Here is a 20,478-nt window from a genome sequence, read left to right as displayed (position 1 = left end):
ATTCTTCAATTACTATACTGCTCTTTCTTTAAAGATTAACAGTTCAGTTCTTACATGAAAGAAAAAGAATGTATTCTTTTAAAGCCCATGACTATCTTTGTTGCATTCTTTATTGTAATAAAACAATTCTATTATATATTCAGATGAAATTTCAAGCTGAACATTCAGGTTTGCTCACAAGCAATGCTAAAGGACTCCCACTTCTGATTTTTAAATCTTTTGCACCAATGTTCAATTACCTTAAAAAAGGGGCTATGAAGCAGTTGTTTGCCACCTCTGACAATGGGATCTTCATAATCAAATTGCCGCTGTAAAGCCTCAGGAAGGCCTTTAACTAGAGCAGCTAAGGCACTCCCAGTGAAACTCTGATATACACATATACAAACAAAAATCAGATTAGATAGCAGTAATAGTTTTCTAATGTTGCATATTAGCTGTATCTTACAGCCAAGAGATAATTACCTAGTTTGAAAATATTATCCATCATTGCCTTCCATAATTTATATCAAGGATTGGTAACATTAAAGGCATATTTGATAAAGCCAGTATCTAAGTACAATTTGTCAATCTTAGTCAAATAAGTCAATTTTTAATTTATTTGTATTTATTTATTTATGATTCGTATTTCTTAACCATCTATCCCCCTTAGATATCCAGATGCTCCCACATACATTCTGAAATCAAAACATTGTTCAATTATACAGCTGCAGAATGACAGAGAGAGAGACACAGAGAGAGGGAGATTTAGAGTTACAGTCATACCTCGTCTTACGAACCTAATTGGTTCTAGGGGGAGGTTCGTAAGACGAAAGGTTCGTAAGACGAAACATTGTTTCCCATAGGAAACAATGTAAAGTCAATTAATCCATGCAACCAAAAAAAAAAACCCCGCAAAAAAACGCTGCCGCCCGTCTGTCACCTTTTAAAACAGCCTGGGGGCTTCTCAGCGACCTCCCGAACGCCGAACGCCAAACCCGAACTTCCGGGTTCGGCGTTCGGGAGGCCGCCGAGAAGCCCCCAGGCTGTTTTAAAAGGTGACAGCCGGGCGGCGGGGCTTCCCAGCAGCCTCCGAACGCGGAAGTTCGGGTTTGGCGTTCGGCTTCGGGAGGCTGCTGGGAAGCCGCCCGGCTGTTTTAAAAGGTGACAGCCGGGCTGGGGGGCTTCCCAGCAGCCTCCCGAACCCCGAACTTTTGCCGAACTTCCGGGTTCGGGGTTTGGGAGGCTGCTGGGAAGCCCCCCAGCCCGGCTGTCACCTTTTAAAACAGCCAGGGGGCTTCCCAGCAGCCTCCGAACGCCGAACACAGAAGTTCGGGTTTGGCATTCGGCTTCGGGAGGCTGCTGGGAAGCCGCGCAGCTGTTTTAAAAGGTGACAGCCGGGCTGGGGGGCTTCCCAGCAGCCTCCCGAACCCCGAACCTGGAGGTTCGGCAAAAGTTCGGGGTTCGGAAGGCTGCTGGGAAGCCCCCCAGCCCGGCTGTCACCTTTTAAAACAGCCGGGCGGCTTCCCAGCAGCCTCCCGAAGCCGAACGCCAAACCCGAACTTCCGCGTTCGGCGTTCGGAGGCTGCTGGGAAGCCCCCTGGCTGTTTTAAAAGGTGACAGCCGGGCTGGGGGGCTTCCCAGCGCCTCCCGAACCCCGAACCCGGAAGTTCGGCAAAAGTTCGGGGTTCGAGAGGCTGCTGGGAAGCCCCCCCAGCCCGGCTGTCACCTTTTAAAACAGCCGGGCGGCTTCCCAGCAGCCTCCCGAAGCCGAACGCCAAACCCGAACTTCCGGGTTCGGCGTTCGGAGGCTGCTGGGAAGCCCCGCCGCCCAGCTGTCACCTTTTAAAACAGCCGGGGGGCTTCCCAGCAGCCTCCTGAACGCCGAACCCGGAAGTTCGGGTTTGGCGTTCATAACACAAAAAAAGTTCGTAAGAAGAGGCAATTTTTTTCTGAACCCCGGGTTCGTATCTCGAGTTGTTCGTAAGATGAGGGGTTCGTATCTTGAGGTACCACTGTATATCTGAATCTTTAAGATTTAAGCCAGTATGACATCAATTATGAGAATTTATGATACCAGTAATGGCAGCCTTACCATAGTTCGTGATTCACCATCATTATCTCCTAGGATTCGATTGATATTAATTGATTGGCCAAACTCAGTAGTCAGTAACTTTCGTAGTCTCTGTAAAGCCCACATTCGGTGGCCAGCAGCTACAAGATATACAGAAAAACGCACAAAGGCGTAAGAAATGGTTTTTCAATATTAGAAATCAGAAACGCAATAAAAACGTGAACTCACCTAGAGCACTCAGCTGAGCACATGCAGCTAATGAAGCTGCTAAGCGAGGAACTATGCTCCTGTTAGAAGCAAAATTCAAACGGAAATCCAGTAAACATGTTACCAAATCCATTGATGGACAAGAAAGAATACAGCGATCTGAAAGAAGATCTTTTGGACCTGTAGGAAAACATCCAAAACATTAGCCATTTTCCAATCAAAAATTAATGCTCATATTTAGAGAAATAAAACAAACACAATTGAACTATGGTGGGAAAGTGGATGAAAGATAGTAACTTAACAATTCGTGTAAACGCCAACTATCCCTACGATGAATGTAATCCTATTTAATACTTTATCTTTAAAACACCCTTTTATCACAAACATATGGCTGCCATCAATGGACGAAAAGCTAACACTGGCCTAGCTTATCACATTACAAATCTTTAACACAGGAGTAAATCTCTTTTCTGCTCTTTAAGCTGGTTGCTAATAACTGAAGTGAAAATGAAAAGAACAAATATGCCAGTACAGAGAAATATTTTATCCTGAAACAATACACGGGATTCACCTGCAGCTGGCATGATGGGATAAACTGTGAAGCGCCAACCCCATCCATTCACAGAGCCATCACTGATAAATTTCCATTTTAATTCATCACCTGGAATGCGCAGTTCACTAGACCAGTCAGACCATTCACGACCTGAAATATTTAGATAAAGTAGTCAATTTACTCTTTGACCTATTCAGGAAGGGAATCTATTATTTTTGCTCTGCCTCATAAAACAGCACAATACATCACGATGATCCTCCAGTCACAACTTTTCATCTTTACTGAAGATCATGACCCCAAATGCAGCAGGACATTATTATATAACAATCCAAGCAGTCTGGATTTTTTTTTCCTGAGATACTGAGGGACAACACTAAAATGCCTAGAAGGGATGCTCAGGCCCAAACAATTACTCAATTTCAAAAAAATCTTCCCCAAATACAAGTTTTGCAGAGCATAACCACAAAACAGCACCAACATTAAAAATTGGGACCAACAAAAATTGGTGGTTCAAGAAATTTAAATAGGAAGGGGAAGAAAATGCCAGAAAGTGCAATGTAATATAGGGAAGGGGTGGAGTTTTTATTAAATGTATCTGAATTAAATATTTTAATTTATTTATAATTTATTAATGTGTTTATTAGATTTTTATGCCGTCCTTCTCCTTAGACTCAGGGCGGCTTACAACATGTTAGCAACAGCACTTTTTAACAGAGCCAGCCTATTGCTTCCACAATCTAGGTCCTCATTTTACCCACCTCGGAAGGATGGAAGGCTGAGTCAACCTTGAGCCGGTGATGAGATTTGAACCGCTGACCTACAGATCTACAGTCAGCTTCAGTGGCCTGCAGTACAGCCCTCGACCTGCTGCACCACCCCAGTTCTCTTGTTACATTTACATACCTTCAACATGACGTTCATCCACAAAAAACTTTTTTTTTTAACTTAAAATGTCACACTCATTTCATTACCTGATCTCACAGAAACTATCCGGTTGACTCCATCCATGACAGTGAGAGGATCGTGGCGTCGTTCTGTGGAGCACTGGCGGTCAAATTCTACTCTAAGACCTTCAGCACCTGAAGAATGAATGCACAAGAGTAAAATCAAAAGACTCAGAAGTAGGAGGAGGAGAAAGATTTGCTTTCTTTAAATTCTACATTCATTGTTTACTTGGATTTAATTATCTTTTCAGGCAAGATAATTAAGCCTTACGTGTTGAGTATCTGAAACTTAATTGCACAATATTAATTCAAGTGCACATAGTTTAGAACCACAACTCCAACCTTGAAACTAAATTCTAAAATATTATTTAACTGTGCTAGTAATAATCCATAACATGATTTTATTAAGCCAATATATCTGAAATAATTTTAATAGATACAGGAACACTGCTTCTAAATTAATCTAGCACTGCGACAGCATCATTATGGTACAATATATGAATCTTACATTGCATAATATTATGTCTGCCCTTTTGCTATCTTTTAAAACTCTTTGGGACCAGGGCTTATTCAGTATGCTTTATATGATCTTAACAACATTTTAGATCACTTCCATCAAAGCTAAAACCACTATATATTTTCCCAATTTAACTTACAATGGTAGTACATATCCTATGTCTGATTTTAGGATACTCTTTAAAAGATTTTAGTACCTGGTATTTTAACAGTGCCACTGGTAGAAGTATCATCAGTATATGGGTGACTGCTTTCTACCACCACTGGTTGAGAAGAGAGACGACCACTTTGTGAATCAGTTGCCACATCTTCCAACTCAGTAACACACAGCTCCAACAACATATCAGCCACCTGAAAATAAAGCTTTTTTTAATAAAAACCTTCTAATCTTCAAACGTGACTTACAACTTATCAATCATTAGTTTTTATTATTATCTACATATGGTTTAGATCCTGGCTTTCTGCCCACTGAATGACTTTTTAAACCCCCCACAAAACTGCTATTTATTAAAATTAATTAAAAAATACCTGGCTGAAGAGGAAAAACAAAGCTTTTATTCATAAAATCTCCTTTTCTTGGAACAAGATAGACTATGGCCTTCTCCCGTATTCCTAGGCAAGCAGATGTCAAAAAGTGGTAAAAGGGTCCTACTGATCTTAATGTTTTGAAAGGATGTCTAGAAAGGCTAAAACTTTAAATATTGTGCATCTTTTTGTGCTTGGAAATAACTAACAACCAACCAACCGATTTTCACCATATAATAATACATTCTTGACAGTGGACACAAATTAGTGAACAAGCTGCTGTAATGTGACAAATGCAAAGTATTAGATGCTCAATGGCAGTTGCACACAGAGTGTACCACAGCACTCAAGGCTGAATGGAACCAATGCATGGCCAACTATTGGCAACTATTGCAAAAACCTTTCAAATGATATTTTTGCTGCACAAGATGAAAATTCAAGTTTTATGAGTTCTTCCAAAACTCCATTAGGAACAGACTGGAATATAGTCTACAACATGGTTTTTATTAATAGATTGTCTGGTCTTATTTTTGGCTTATTTATCCTTACTGAACAAGCACCAGTAATGCAAATCTACTGCTTCCATGGAGGAAGATGGCAAGGAACAGTGAGGCTAGATCAGAAGAATAATGGTTCTTCACTTCCAAGCGCCTGCTAATTTCTCCCAACCTATTCGTATCAATACTGAACAGCTCAGTTGATAATAATAGACATTTATGACATTAATACTTGAGCCGGGGTGGCGCAGCAGGTCGAGTGCTGTACTGCAGGCCACTGAAGCTGACTGTAGATCTGTAGGTCAGCGGTTCAAATATCATCACCGGCTCAAGGTTGACTCAGCCTTCCATCCTTCCGAGGTGGGTAAAATGAGGACCTGGATTGTGGAGGCAATATGCTGGCTCTGTTAAAAAGTGCTATTGCTAACATGGTGTAAGCCGCCCTGAGTCTAAGGAGAAGGGCTGCATAAAAATTGAATAAATAAAGAAATTATTCATCCCTGTATTCAATGCAGGAATCAAAATTAAAGAATTCACCCCAAACTATCGATTCTGTTCATGAACATATCCACTGATAGGCCAGCCAATCTTTTCACTAGGCAATTGGTTTTACTTATTATCATAAAGATTTTCTTGACAAAGAATCAGAATCTTACTTTCTTAATACTGATCCCATTATTTCATGACTGTAATCTAGAATAATCAAGATCATATGTCAGGACTTTTAACTGTGCGACAGTCTTCAGATATTAGATAAGTAATATCAAATATCTTTTGAGACATCTTTCTCCAGATAAAAATATCATGATTTCTCAATCTCTACTTCAATCAATCAATCAATCAATCAATCAACCAATCAATCAATCAGAACAGACCTGGAAGATACCTTGGAAGTCTTCTAGTCCAACCCACTGCTCAAGCAGAAGACCCTATATAATTTCAGATAAGAGGCTGTCCAGTCTCTTCTTAAAAATTTCGGGTGAAAAATTTCCACACCTTTTGAAGGCAACCTGTCCCACTGGTTAATTGCTTTTACCATTAGGAAGTTGTTCCTTAACTACAGATTGCTTCTCTCCTTGATTAGTTTCCATCCATTATTTCTTATCTTGCCTTCTGGTGCTTTGGAAAATAAGTTGACCCCCTCTTCTTTGTGGCAGCCCCTCAAATACTGGAATACTGCTTGTAAGACTTGGCCCCTCAAATACTGAAAATGGCCCACAAATCCTGGAATACTCCTTTTAAGACTTAGCTGTTATACCACTAATGATCTGTAATATTATTCTGTGAACCTACTCCACTAGTTTTTCCAAATGTTTTCAAAGCATAAATAAGTCGAGCGGCTCTGCTTTGTTACAAATTTGCATTTCACTGAACAGCTGGTATATTGTCTCTTTTCTCTTTATTTTATTCTCAAGTATTTGAAAAAGTCCTTGATTAGTTTTAAATTCTTTATGCACCTCAGCTGCTGATTATTGCTCCAAGCTTATTATAATATGCTGCCTTGGTCCAGGTTGTATGTTTGACTACATTCAGCTTTAATTCCTTTAATAGTCATTAATTATACTATGGTACTTACTATTGATTACTATCAAGCCCAGAATAGCGGATTCCTTTGTGCCTCTCTCTACCCACTAAAAAAAATGTTTTGAGCAAACATACAAGAAATAGCCTGCTGTGTTACACAGCAGTTCCTCAATATCACCTTATTGACACAACACAACAGAAAGGACCAAACCACATGAAAAACGATCCCAAGATCCAGTCCTACTACAAGTTCAACAAGGAGATCATGATCAATGGTATCAAAAGTCATTGAGACGTCAAAGAAAATAAATAGTTATACATTCATCTTATCTAGTTCATCCATGCCTAACAAACTAGAAATCTTATTAGTTTTATATCCTGTTTAAAAGCCCTAATTAAATGGTTCAAGCTGATCGGAATTCTCAAGGATATTAGAGTGGCAGAGCCATCACATTGTCTATTAATCTAGCCACAAATGGTAAACTTGAAACTGGTTGATATTTTCTAATTGGATATTTTTTATGTCTTTAAGCTGGTAAAGAAACATTCTTCCTTTGAGGCAGCATTAATTAGCTCCCTTAATTATAACATTTCTTTGTTGTCAGCCTCAAAAAAGAGGCAATCAACTAGCCTGGTGGTAATCTTCACCTTTTTAGAGATCCTATTTTAAAATTTCACACACTGGAAAAAATTGAAAACAAGTGGTTCCAAGTCACAGTGTAAACTCTGCCCAACATTGAATTTTACCTTGAAACAGATACAAGTTACTTTATCAGTAAAGAACATTGCAAAATGTTCACATCTTGCCACCATGGTTCATCTCTCTAGCATCAAAGAAAATATGGAGAAGATGCCACACATAGTATGGGAAAGAAACAGCAACCCATTCTGAGCAAAATCTGAGAACCGTTCCTTGCTGCTTTAACCAAAGAATACAAATGAAATAGTCTTCACCTGTAACCAATTTGAGTCACCCTGAGAATTGTTCAATTTGTACTGAAATTGTTGTTCTTTCCACTTCATTGCTTTAGGGGGAACAGGGGATAATTTGGCTACAGTGCTCAGAAGCAACAGTGTTTATCATCTGGATTATTTCCCAATTCCAGAGATCAGCCAAAAACAATTTAAAATATCACCAACAGAGGAAAGAGGAAAATTCATATTCTAAAAGCTATCTGGATCTATCAGTAGTTTGAGTGTACCGTTATTTTTTTTTATAACTTCAAAGGGATTAAATGAGAAGAAACCATGATTATATTTGATTAATCACCATGATAGCTGATCAGCCTTGAGCCTTTAAGCATAAACAATACTCAGGAATTATAGTGATTGCATCTTGAAGGCACTGATTGCCTGTCCGTTGGGTACATTACATTACAGACACAACTATTCTCAATTCTGGACATTTATTCTCTAAATTGGTCTGACCAATTCTTATTTTCTCTTTCTAGTTCTCTACTCTTTATACTTTGGTTCATCAAACCCTCAAATTTTCAATAGGGGTATTTAATAATGAAGACATTAGAAACGTCAAGTAATCTCTTCAGGATGTTTCAGAGCAACTAATTAGAGACAACTACAGAATAACTAATGCAGCAACCTTTTAACTTACCTGAGGATAAGCAGTACCCATGCCAGACAGCACAGCAGAAAGGACATCTTTCCCCTTCTCTCCAGCACGTCCTGATACAGCCAACTTCAATAGGTCAACCATGACTCGGGTATCATCTGGTATCAAGAGACTGGTGAATTCATCCAAGTACTGAGGCTCCGGTCCAGAGACTTTGCTTTGGCTTTCTACATCCTTCAAAATAAAACAGAATGCAAGGCAGAGTACCATAATGACATGAAAAGAGGAAAGTACAATTTCCAAACAACCAAACATGTATTAATATTTAGTTTTGGTTCATATAGCTTTAGACACTTATTTCTGATTTAACTATCAAAGTTTTAGCATTTCAAAATATATAGAAAGTTCGTAAAGAAGCTAAATTTGGAAAGTTTTAAATAGGAAATCCTTTTTCTGAGGCGGGGATTTTTATCATTGGAAGATGGTGAAAGCAATTTGTTACTTGACAGCTCTACAGAATTTTATTAATTCACTTGAAATTAAATGTCATAAAACAGGTAAATGCTTTTTTCCCTTATAATTACAGAAGAACAGAGTCTATGATATCTGGCCAGTAAGCTTATGACATATCTCATTACATATTCACCACAAATCTCTCAATCCTCATGTATATTCAATTACTTTTGAAGAAAATCTAGTTAAGTGTGTAATCAGTGCAAATGAGGATCTTACTTCTTTGGTTTTGGTCATTGTCTCTGCTATTATACTGGCTGCTCCGGGATCATCTGTGACAGGAATGAACGGACGAGATGAGGATGCTGAGGCAGAGGGAGTCACAGCAGAGGGAGTCAAGACGTCTTCTGCAGAAGCCACCTACAGAAGAAGAACATCAGAGGTTTAATAAGAGAGGGAGCCTGAAAAGGCAGATAGAATAGGACCGTGATGGCAAACCTATGGCACGCATGCCACAAGTGGCACATGGAACCCTCCCTGCAGGCATGCAAACCATTGACCAGCTTAGCTCCACTGCGCATGTGTGAGTGCCTCCCGCTGGTCAGATGATTTTTGAGTCGGTCAAGCTCATGCTTTCTTCTCACTTTCTGCGACCCGTGCCTTCCCAGATCTCTGGAGATTCAATCCCAGCACTGTTTGGACACACAAGGCTTTTCCCCACTCCCAGCTCTGTTTGGGAGTGGGAGGCTTTTCCCCTCTCCCATCGCTGTTTTGGGATGTGAAGCCAAAACAGGGGGGCTGGGGTGTCATGCATGCATGCGCAGTGGATTGCACACACATGTTCAGGGGGCGGGACGTGTGGGAGGAGCATTGCATTATGTGTGTGTGCACTCACACACTTGAAACATTGTGTGTATGCACATTTTTGGCACCTGAGAGAAAAAAGATTCACCATCACTGGATTAAGACTTTGGAAATCCCCAACTGAAAAATTATTTATTGATTGATTGATTGATTGATTGATTGATTGATTGATTGATTGATTGATTGGATTTCCATGCCGCCCCTCTCCGAGGACTCGGGGCGGCTCACAACATAGAAAACATACAGTACACAATATCTTAAATTAACTAATTAAAAATCTTTTTAAAAACCCGTAAATAATCATTCCATTCACTTCACATTCTCTCAACACATTCATTGGCCAGGGAACAAGATCTAATGGCCCCAGGCCTGCTAACATAAGTGAGTCTTCAGACTCTTACGGAAGGTGAGGAGGGGGGGCCGTACGAATCTCCGGGGGAAGCTGATTCCAGAGGGCCAGGGCCCCCAGAGAGAAGGGTCTCCCCGTAGGCCCCACCAAGAGACATTGCCTAGTTGACGGAACCTGGAGAAGGCTGACTCTGTGGGACCTGACCGGTCACTAGGATTCATGTGGCAAAAGGCGGTCTTGGAGGTATTCTGCTCCCATGCCATGTAGGGCTTTATAGGTCATAACCAACACTTTCAATTGATTCCGGAAACCAATTGGCAGCCAATGCAGATTTAATGACTACCTATAGTTTCTTTTCCGTAAACACCCCCTCCCCCAACAACAAATGCCTTGTTACTTATTTTAATGACCTTTTCAAATCGATTCTCTTTTTTTGAACCTTCCTAGCCTAAATATTTAAACCACACATTCAACTGAGGAATTTTTAAATGGATAGCTCTTACATGATTGGGAATTTTTTTATTTTAATAAGAGGGTGATTTGTCATATACAATTGTTTATAAAGCTTCCAAACTAGATCACAACCTGTAAGTATGGTAAATGTCTTTATCATAACATATACCTGAGAAAAGATTACCTCCACCCTCCTATCTTGCCAAGGTGTTGGGCTCTGCCTCTCCTCTGTATCAATTGCTAGCATGCTGTCATCCAGGCTAGGAGCACTGCCTATTGAAGCAAGATCTGCAGGTGGTGCAGGAGATGAGGACAAACACTCGACTGGTGCTATCATACTTGCAGGCATCAATGCTCCAACCACAGCATCCCTAAATCAGAAGAAAAATATTTGACAGTTTCGTCCATTGCATTGTACAGGTGTCTTATACTATATGGTAGAAGAGGTGCCTTCACTATTTAACCTATTATGTTCTACTTTTTTATTACGTTTGACAAAGTTTGGGATTGTGGCAATTTACCTATCAGCAAAATATATACACTTACACAAAGAAGTACCTCATCCTGAACATTTCCATTGAAGAGTTTAAGATATAAGTGTTTAGCTATCATTTCTTTTCCAAATGTTAATTTTTGAAACACAGTAAGGGACTTGCAGAGTTTTACAAATATTTTCATGCTCAAAGCTTAAATGATTTGTCAATACTGTACTTTAAATGGCATATGCCCAATTGTGATTTTAAAAACATCAGACCCAAGAATCAATCAATAGGATATATATAAAATTCTTCATATATAAAATATGTTGTCTTTAAGTTTAAGTTAAATAAGAACTTTTTCTTCAAAACTTCCTACATGTACTTAATCAAAGCTAATACCCTTGAGCAATTTGATAATTTGCAAATGCATTTATATAAAGATATATATATATATATCTTTATAGACATTGCTTACCTAGCGTACATGATCTGTAGTGCTGTCAGTATATGAGATAATGACTGCTGCTTGGCAAGATTTCCATCTAATGACAAAAGAATCTTAGCAAGTGAAGGTCGGTTAGATTTAGAGCTGTTTATACCATTGATTTTGTTACTGGAAACAGAAGAATCGGCATCTGATGGAACACCTGGAGAATAAAAAAGATCTTCAAGCTCAACGAGTGTGGAAGATGACTGATTATAAAATAAAACAAATACTGAAGACTGAATTCTGTTTACGTCAACTATCATCAGATATTCTCCTTACTAAGTATACAGATATCATACATAATTATTTCTCTAGAAGAATTGTACAAGAGGGCAAGTTATGCTTCAAACACATTTCCTCTAAAACTAAAACACAGATGTAATTTCTCTATCTTACTATTTTTGCCCCACCTATTTATATCTTTAAGGAAAGAAAGATTAAACTTTAAAGTACCCAAATAAGATGCGCCTAAATGGTCCCTTGCAGTTTGAAAGAGAACTGGTTCATGAACAGATGGTGTAGCAACATCCATTGTTGTCCAAGCCACACTATGGGAAGATCCACATGCAACACGGGTTATTTTCTGGCCTTCTAAACCCTGCACCAAAGTCGGCTTTCTGTTGACTGTGGTAGTTCCATTGCCTTGCTGTCCATGATCATTATCACCCCAAGCATATACCTGCCAATAAATAAAATAATTTTGTACATCACTCTTTCCAGAGAGTAGCTGTACATATGTTACTCTCAAAATATTTAGGAGAAATCGATATGCAATTCGTTTAATATTTAACATGTAGTTATTTCTTCCACGTGTTTATGTACACAGGAGGTAGCTTAGCTTCTTCACTGTACTGCACAGACTAATTGTTTAAAGACATTAAACATTATAAAAGCCTTCATTATTTTAGCTGGATAGCAAACAAAAAGCATGGGAAATATCTCATTCAACAAGAATAACTTTCAGTGTTTATAAAAAATGGTATGCAAATAATGCTAAAATGAAATATTTTATTTCCTATTAACCAGCATTAGAACAAATTATAGAATAGGAATGATTTGTAAGACTACTGGCTGCCAAAAACATTCAAATGCAAATTAAGCATGTATGAATAATAATGCCAGGAAAAATGTTAACCCACTTAGTACAGCACTTCTAAACAGAATAATGTTAATTCATATCTGAACAGGGAATCTTTTCAGCTATGGTAGTTTCTGAAGAGCTTTATTTTCTAACAGGGACTTGAACTGCTCCAAAAAGATGAAAAACTGTTTTTAATAGAATGTGATATTTCTGCTCTATTTCTACTTAATTTTAATTTATAATAGACAAATTCCTTGTGTATCCAATCAGACTTGGCCAATAAAGAATTCTATTTACTGAGGGGGGTTTTAAATGTTTTATTACGTTTTTAGATTTGTTTCATTTTATAGCACTTTTAATCCACATAGTTAAGAGAAAGATTAATTAGTAAATATATTTGTTTTAGAATATTTAAGTGTATAATGAAATGAACTGATTGTTCTTAATAGCTTAGGCAAAAATATCCTGAAATGTGAATTTATTTAGGTTTTATAACAAACTATATAGCCAAAAATCTATAGCATGTATTTTAGCTATAAAAAGGTTTTTAAATTTTAGAAAATATCCTAGAAAAGGCGATTGATTCCTGAACAGGAGGAAAAGAAACAGAAAAAATATTTAATAGTGGCAATCGTTAATCAGACCATTTTATTGCTATTTTCCATACGTCTGTATTTACTTACCTACAGCAAAAAGCTTAATTAGCTCCTCAATAAAGAAAATTAATCTGTTGTGGTGGTTGTTTTAAATGACGTTTTATTGCCAAATAGTAATCTTCAAAGTAAATGGACTTTTTCCTTACCTGTCCAGTGTCTGTGACGGCTAAGCAGTGGAGAGCACCCACAGCTACATGTACAATCTTCTTCCCTCTCAGACCTTCTACTACTTGGGGTTTTCGTACATGAACATCAGTGCCGTGTCCTAGCCTAAAGTAGTCTCCTTTGCCCCTAAGGATAGCAAATTCTAATTTTAGAACCCCTATATATTATTAAGCATTTAATGCAAACATAAATGAAAACCTAGAGTTAAAAATAAAGATTTCTGCCTGTCCTTAAGTGGAAGGGAAACAAGGAATAAGTAAAGCCTAGATCTCGTAATGATTTTCCCATACTTTATCCAAACCTTCCTTTTCCATTCCATTCATTATTATTATTTTGTACAAGTGGTTCTGTAACTGAAAAGAAGGGAATGAAAGAACATTCAAATGAGGACAAAATTTTTGCTTACAGGTTTAAAAGCCACATTCATCTTTATCTTACATTTTTCATGAGGGCGTTCTAAATGAAAGCCATCTTATGTATCCTTTTATGTATCAAAGCAAAGAACTAGTAGTGAAGTGCTGGCTGTTAATAAAGCCAGTGAAATTTATACCCTCTTTAATTCTGCACAGAAAACATTCACAGAGGAAGCTGACATCTCATATTCTTGATGGTAAATAATTAATCTCATGAACAGTGTGTGCCATTTCTGTTATAAAATATTCACTATTTCTATACTGCCTTTTCTACAAATTTAGTTCAGCCTAAGATAATTAGGTAAGAAATCCAACATGAAAATAGCAATATTTGCTAATTTGATTTTATATAATTATTGTAAATGTTATAAATGACATACCATGTCCATACCACTCCAGATTTCGTAAGAGCCAAAGAGAACTGAGCTCCACACTCAATCTGACAAACTCCCTGTCCATTCAGCCTTTCAATGTTCTGAGGAATATTGCATCCTTCGCTTCCTCCTCGACCCAGTTTTCCAAAATCTCCGTCTCCCCAGGAAAATACTAGACCTAGTAGAACAGACCTACATTAAAGACTGCAACTTTGATACATCCACAATGTAGGAGTGAAGGAACAGACAAAAGACTGCCCTCCACCTAAAATTGTTTATAGAAAGTATTATTATTATTATTATTATTATTATTATTATTATTATTATTATTATTATTATTAATTGTATTTGTATGCCGCCCCTCTCTGTAGACTCGGGGCGGCTAACAACAGTGATAAAAAACAGCATGTAACAATCCAATATTAAAACAACTAAAAAAAACCTTATTATAAAACCAAACATACATACAAACATACCATGCATTAAATGGAAAAGGCCTAGGGGGAAAGAGTATCTCAGTTCCCCCATGCCTGATGGCAAAGGTGGGTTTTAAGAAGCTTACGAAAGGCGAGGAGGGTGGGGGCAATTCTAATATCTGGGGGGAGCTGGTTCCAGAGGGCCGGGACCACCACAGAGAAGGCTCTTCCCCTGGGTCCCGCCAAACGACATTGTTTAGTTGACGGGACCCGGAGAAGGCCCACTCTGTGGGACCTAACTGGTCGCTGGAATTCGTGCAGCAGAAGGCGGTCCCGGAGATAATCTGGTCCAGTGCCATGAAGGGCAAATGAGGGGGCAAATATGCTGATGATTGCTAAATATTGCAAATGCAAGCTAAATAATATTAACAAAACTTGATAAGAACATAGGAAGGATTATTTTATGGTGGGTTTATGTAGAAGTATCTATAAAAATTATACTACTGATGTAATAATTTTTGAACAGGCCTAGTGGGTATGATCTCTGTGTCCTTTCTTATGCACAGAATGAAGCTTCTGTGAATCTCCACTTCAATATGTGGTTTATTGGGAGTTGCACACCAGGCAGAACCAGTTTTCTGAGACAACAGCAATTCTAAATGATTTTCTTACCCTCATCTGTCAAAGCCAAAGTCTGAGCATCTCTGCTTCCACAAGCAACTTGAACGACCCTGTGGCCAAGAAGCACTTTAACCTACAACACAGGAAGAAGTGAACTGAAGCATATTAATTTCAAGAATTAAACAAGATGTTTATTTCAAAATCTAAACTGTTGGTCAATAAAGGTGGATTTGTTACAAATTAAGGCCTTCATACATGAATTAAAAACAAGGACTCGACCGAAATGTGTACATGTTCCTCTTCCTTTTACTAGGAAGTTACCAAGAAAAGGGAAGCAACAGTTTGTAATATAGGAACAATCCAAACATTCTGTAACAGGCAAAAACTGTCTTGAAATCTCCTAATCCAAATAAATATCAAAGAAAGCTTTCACAGAGACTTAGCTTGCTCCCTCACTGCCCTTTGAGTGACAGCAATTAGATATTTTTATTTTATTTTATTTCAAAATGTCCTAACACAGAGGTTTTAAGACAGATAAAATGTCCTAAGAATATGGTTTTACCATCTTTGGTTTAAGTTGCGTAGTATTGTCCCCATGGCCTAGTCGACCATATTCACCAAGCCCCCATGTATATAATTCTCCACTTGAAGTAATAGCAGCACTATGGGAACTGCCACAGGCAATATCTCGAATACGCTTTGTTTTCAGTGCTTCTATCAGCCTTGGTTTATCACAGTTCCTAAAAATATAAGAGAATCGTCCACTTATTATTTGTGGCTTAATCAATTTACTTAATGAAAATACATATTAACAATAGAAATATTCTAGTGTACTGAACTTTGGATTTTTATAATTTTTTTAAAAAATTAAGTGTTTAGGTAAAATACTTTTACAATATTTTAATCCTTAAATTACAATTAAGGATTATCACTATGGTAAGCAACTGTTATTAAAATATTGTTATTATTACCTCTGTATCAAACAAAAACATTTAAGATGAACTTTATAGTTGTTACTGCTTCCTGATTATTCAGAACACTCTTCGCAAACTACTGAATTAGGCAGAACAACAACCCAGCAATACAAATGCAAAAATAGCATCCTTACATTCTACTGAAATGTCCAAGTTTCCCATCATCTCCTTCTCCCCAGGAAAACACCTTGCCATCAACAGTTAAAGCCATAGCATGCCGACCACCTAGAATGACAGAGTACAAAAAAAGGAGAAAGCAGCATTAAAGGAAGGGGAGGGCGACAACTAAAATATATCTATTTCAACCTATTTGTCAATAAAATTAATTTGCTGTGTGCTCAATTATGACAAAAGACCTTATGACATATCATCAATAGTTTTTGCTAATATTAAAATTTATTTGGCTCACTTAGTATAGTCAGACTGAATGGGAATTGCACTGAAGAAAATAAAGGGGAGAGAAAGGAAGAAACAAGGTACAAGACCAATCACATGGCACATCCTGCCATACATCAAAAACATTTCACAAGCTGTAGAACACAGCTTTCGAGAGTGGGCATTGCATATTGTCCAGATGATTCCATATGAGAACAAATTATGCATTGCAAAAATCAGTTGGAAATGGGAGATACTTCCAATATATGGAAATGGGAGATACTTCCAATATAATCTACCAAATCCGCTGCATGGGCTGTCTCTGTGACTATGTAGGACAGATGGAGAGGAAGCTAACTACCAGATTACAAGAACACAACTGAGCGGTCAGACAAGAAGACCCAAACTCATTGGTAGCCTCGCACTGCAATGAACAAGGAGACATATTCAAGTTTGCAGCTACTAAGATTGTTGGACAAGCTGGCATACAAACAGCTAGGGAAATGCTTGAAGTCTGGGAAATAGGCCCCTCGTCAGTCAGTAAGAGCCCAAAAGCTTGGAAAACTAAACCTCTGGTCCTGGTGACCGACCCAGATTGGATGTTGTAGCATTATCCTGGGACATGTATATGCACCTTCATTTGTAAACAAAATAAAAACTTGAAAAAACCCTTTGCTCAGCTGGACTTAAACCGTTATACTGAGAAAAAGTTTTTCGTAATCGTTTCAATCAAGGAAAAAACAAAAACATGCACTATTTTTATACATTTTGCACATAATTTTATCCAAAGTTCGCTTTCTCCGAATGGTATCAGTCTTTCAACAGCTGAAACAAAGAATTTTTCTAGGGCTTCCTCTTGAGACCTTATTAACTCAATATGCCAGCATGAGTATCCTATTAAGCAAGAAAGGATGAGCTTTAACTTCCTAGTTAAGTCGATTCCCAAATTCATGTCTTTTTCAAATGATTTGCAAAAGCCACCTATTTTTACACTATGTAAATGTAAATATTTTCAACTACTTTGAGGACAAGAAAACAACTGTCTATCTATATGGTGAGTTTATTGTTTTCTGCTTATTTCTACTACAAATCTTTGTTTCAAATCACTTGTTCTCTATACCAGAAGAAAGCTTTGCAAGAAGAATCTGTTGACTAAATCTTCATGCCTCTTTTGTGTGCATACTGTGCATATTGGTGTGTATGCAGTTGAATCTTCTCACAAACCATCACCAGAAATATGCAGTGGATTAAAAATTAGGAGACATTGCAAAGAGAATTCCATTTCACATTGATTGTCAAACATAGAAAATATATTAGTACCTGAGTGAACAGCAACTTTCTTTACTACATAGTTACTGAGTGCAGTAATCTGTCGGGGAATAGGAACTGTTCCACTTGAGAGGCCTAATCCAAGCCTTCCATTTGTAGCCTCTCCACAGGCATAGACTTTACCTTCCACAGTCACTAAAACATAAAGGTAATTTTGGTTCCATGACCATGAAATTTGCAAAAGTAAAATGTGTTGTTCTCAATTATATCTGATGTAACTTTCAAAGTGCATAGTAAAAAAACTCTCCTACCTGCAAAAAGACTTTTAGAACCTCCAGCTACTTGCACCACATTCAAAGCAGATAGGGTTTCAGAAAAGGAAGGCACTTTGATCTGTAAAATGTAAATAAACAGGAAAATTAACTGCTAAAGCAGACTGGTTTATTGCTTTTCACATTCAATAACCTTTATATCCAGCTGGCTATTTTAGATGTTTGAAATGTTTTTTTTAAATTTAATTTTGTTTTTCTCGAGGTACTTTCTTGGGAAATAATTTGTATAAAAATACATTTAATCCATTGTATTGAAGTCCTTTAGTATTCTTTTTGGACAGCCATCACTATGGTCTAATCCAAGGGCTTCCAAACTTGGCAACTTTAAGACTTGTGGACTCAACTCCCAGAATTCACCAATCAGCATGTCTGGCTAAAGAAGTCTGAGATTTGAAGACCACAAGTCTTAAAGTTGCCAAGTTTGGAGATCCCTGATTTAAACCATTCTGAAAGGTACACAGATGTATACTGCTCAAAAAAATAAAGGGAACACTCAAATAACACATCCTAGATCTGAATGAATGAAATATTCTCATTAAATATTTCATTTGCACAACTATTCCACTTGCACAACAGCGTGTAAAATTAATTGTCAATCAGTTTTGCTTCCTAAGTGTACATTTTGATTTCACAGAAGTTTGATTTACTTGAAGTTATATTCTGTTTTTTAAGTGTTTCCTTTATTTTTTGATGGGTGCACTATATCCTCCATTTCAAAGCAAATGGCAGTAAAAATGCTCTTTATTACATTCTTTTGACTTGTAAATCACAGAAGTCAATAATATTAACATCTGTTCTAGATCTCATATCATTTTCAAAGCCACGATCCTCAATACAGCCAGCCATGTTCACTTACATCTGTGACTTTAATTCTTATTTAATTTAATTTAATTTAATTTAATTTAATTATTTAATTTAATTTTTAAATTTAATTTAATTTAATTTAATTTTAATTTAATTTTAATTTAATTCTATGCTTCACAATCCCCGTGGGACTAACAGAAATGCAATTTTTTATGTAATGAGCAACCAGTGCGAGAATTCCAAACCATATACAGCCCAGAGGTGGATTCCCACTGGACCAGTTCACCTGAACTGATAGCAAACCACTAATGATGTCACAGAATCGGACCGCTCGATGCCAGTCAATGGGAGCTTCCATCTTTTAAATATATATATATATATATGGATATGGCTAGCTGATGAGGCCAAAATAAGGCCGAAATAGATCTATCCTAGTCTCTCTTAATTTTCAAATATATATATGTAGATTGTTCTGAGTTCGGGTTTTGCCCTGTGTAATATTTTGCATGTTTATGCGACGTTTCGGTGAAATCACATCCACCATCATCAGGCTGAAGTTTCCAAGCTTCGTGCTGTTGTAAAATGGAATATATATGTCACATATGTATGTAATGTTTTCCAGGTTTTTTTCCTTCTGTTTTCTGGGTACATGGAAGGGGGCCCTCCCTCCCGCCCCTGGGTTTGTACGGATCTCTATTGCTTCTTCGGAAGCCCACAAGATCAGTTCCTTAGCTGTTTTTCAGGCTTGTTTTTTTAACTACCGAGCATGTGCTGAAGGTAATTTGCAAAAGGGGAACACACGTGTGAGCATAGCGGGCACCCACAAAACGTGCACTTCCATCACGATGAGAACTGGTGGGGAAGGTAAACAGAACCACCCCTGATACAGCCTATTTGGGCAACTACCTACTACTGTCCTACTCACCATTCTTACAGGTTCCCTCATGTTTTTACTTATAACAGTGAAATCAGGAAACACGATTAATTTATATACATTTTAATTTTTTCAAGATCCAAACCTTAGAGCCTTTCAATCCTCCCAGTTGATCTTTATCATTTAAGCCCCAGACAAAGACTTTCGTCCTAATTGAAGCTGCAGATTCCAGGCCTGAAGTCTTCTTTCTAACAAGGCTAAGAATGCACACAATATATTAGATTGGAAATTTTGTTTCAAAAACAGAAAGGGGGAAAAAGATCACAATAATCTATTTTTGATATGTTGATCAACACTACTCTTTCATATGTGCACGTTATGTAACATGAGTCACTTATTCATATTATATATTTAATTTTACAGAAAAAAAATGTTGGTCCCACAGTTATCATTGCCAAAGACAAACACAGACACAAATTACCAACTCTGATATTGTAACATTGAAAGGGCATCCATTTTCCAGCATTTTGTTTCTAACAACAGCTTCATTACAACTTGTTTTTCAAATTATGCTAGCTAGAATCTCAGCTACAGTATGATTACATGTTTTGGGATTGTTAAAGCCATTAGAACACTGAGAATGTACAATGTTT

General features: G+C 37.6%; 1 protein-coding gene across 1 annotated transcript in view; it reads right to left on the bottom strand.

Annotated features, from left to right (window-relative positions):
- The window catches only part of HERC2 (HECT and RLD domain containing E3 ubiquitin protein ligase 2), a 143,630-nt gene that overhangs the window by 32,698 nt on the left and 90,454 nt on the right, over positions 1-20,478 (bottom strand). Inside the window, exons 57-75 of the mRNA XM_070750922.1 lie at positions 19,971-20,082; positions 18,127-18,208; positions 17,867-18,010; positions 16,306-16,396; positions 15,760-15,937; positions 15,249-15,330; positions 14,167-14,338; positions 13,355-13,499; positions 11,925-12,150; positions 11,460-11,631; positions 10,690-10,876; positions 9,119-9,259; positions 8,429-8,620; positions 4,468-4,621; positions 3,782-3,889; positions 2,829-2,960; positions 2,279-2,437; positions 2,072-2,190; positions 240-365 (exon numbers count right to left, since the gene is read on the bottom strand). Coding sequence (XP_070607023.1) covers positions 240-365; positions 2,072-2,190; positions 2,279-2,437; positions 2,829-2,960; positions 3,782-3,889; positions 4,468-4,621; positions 8,429-8,620; positions 9,119-9,259; positions 10,690-10,876; positions 11,460-11,631; positions 11,925-12,150; positions 13,355-13,499; positions 14,167-14,338; positions 15,249-15,330; positions 15,760-15,937; positions 16,306-16,396; positions 17,867-18,010; positions 18,127-18,208; positions 19,971-20,082 — 2,722 coding nt within the window. The remainder of the gene's footprint in view (positions 1-239; positions 366-2,071; positions 2,191-2,278; positions 2,438-2,828; positions 2,961-3,781; positions 3,890-4,467; positions 4,622-8,428; positions 8,621-9,118; positions 9,260-10,689; positions 10,877-11,459; positions 11,632-11,924; positions 12,151-13,354; positions 13,500-14,166; positions 14,339-15,248; positions 15,331-15,759; positions 15,938-16,305; positions 16,397-17,866; positions 18,011-18,126; positions 18,209-19,970; positions 20,083-20,478) is intronic.

This window comes from Erythrolamprus reginae, chromosome 4 (assembly GCF_031021105.1).
Source record: "Erythrolamprus reginae isolate rEryReg1 chromosome 4, rEryReg1.hap1, whole genome shotgun sequence".
NCBI lineage: Eukaryota > Metazoa > Chordata > Lepidosauria > Squamata > Dipsadidae > Erythrolamprus > Erythrolamprus reginae.
The sequence above is the reverse complement of the archived record's forward strand: the minus strand, read 5'-3'. Positions and strand labels throughout refer to the sequence as shown.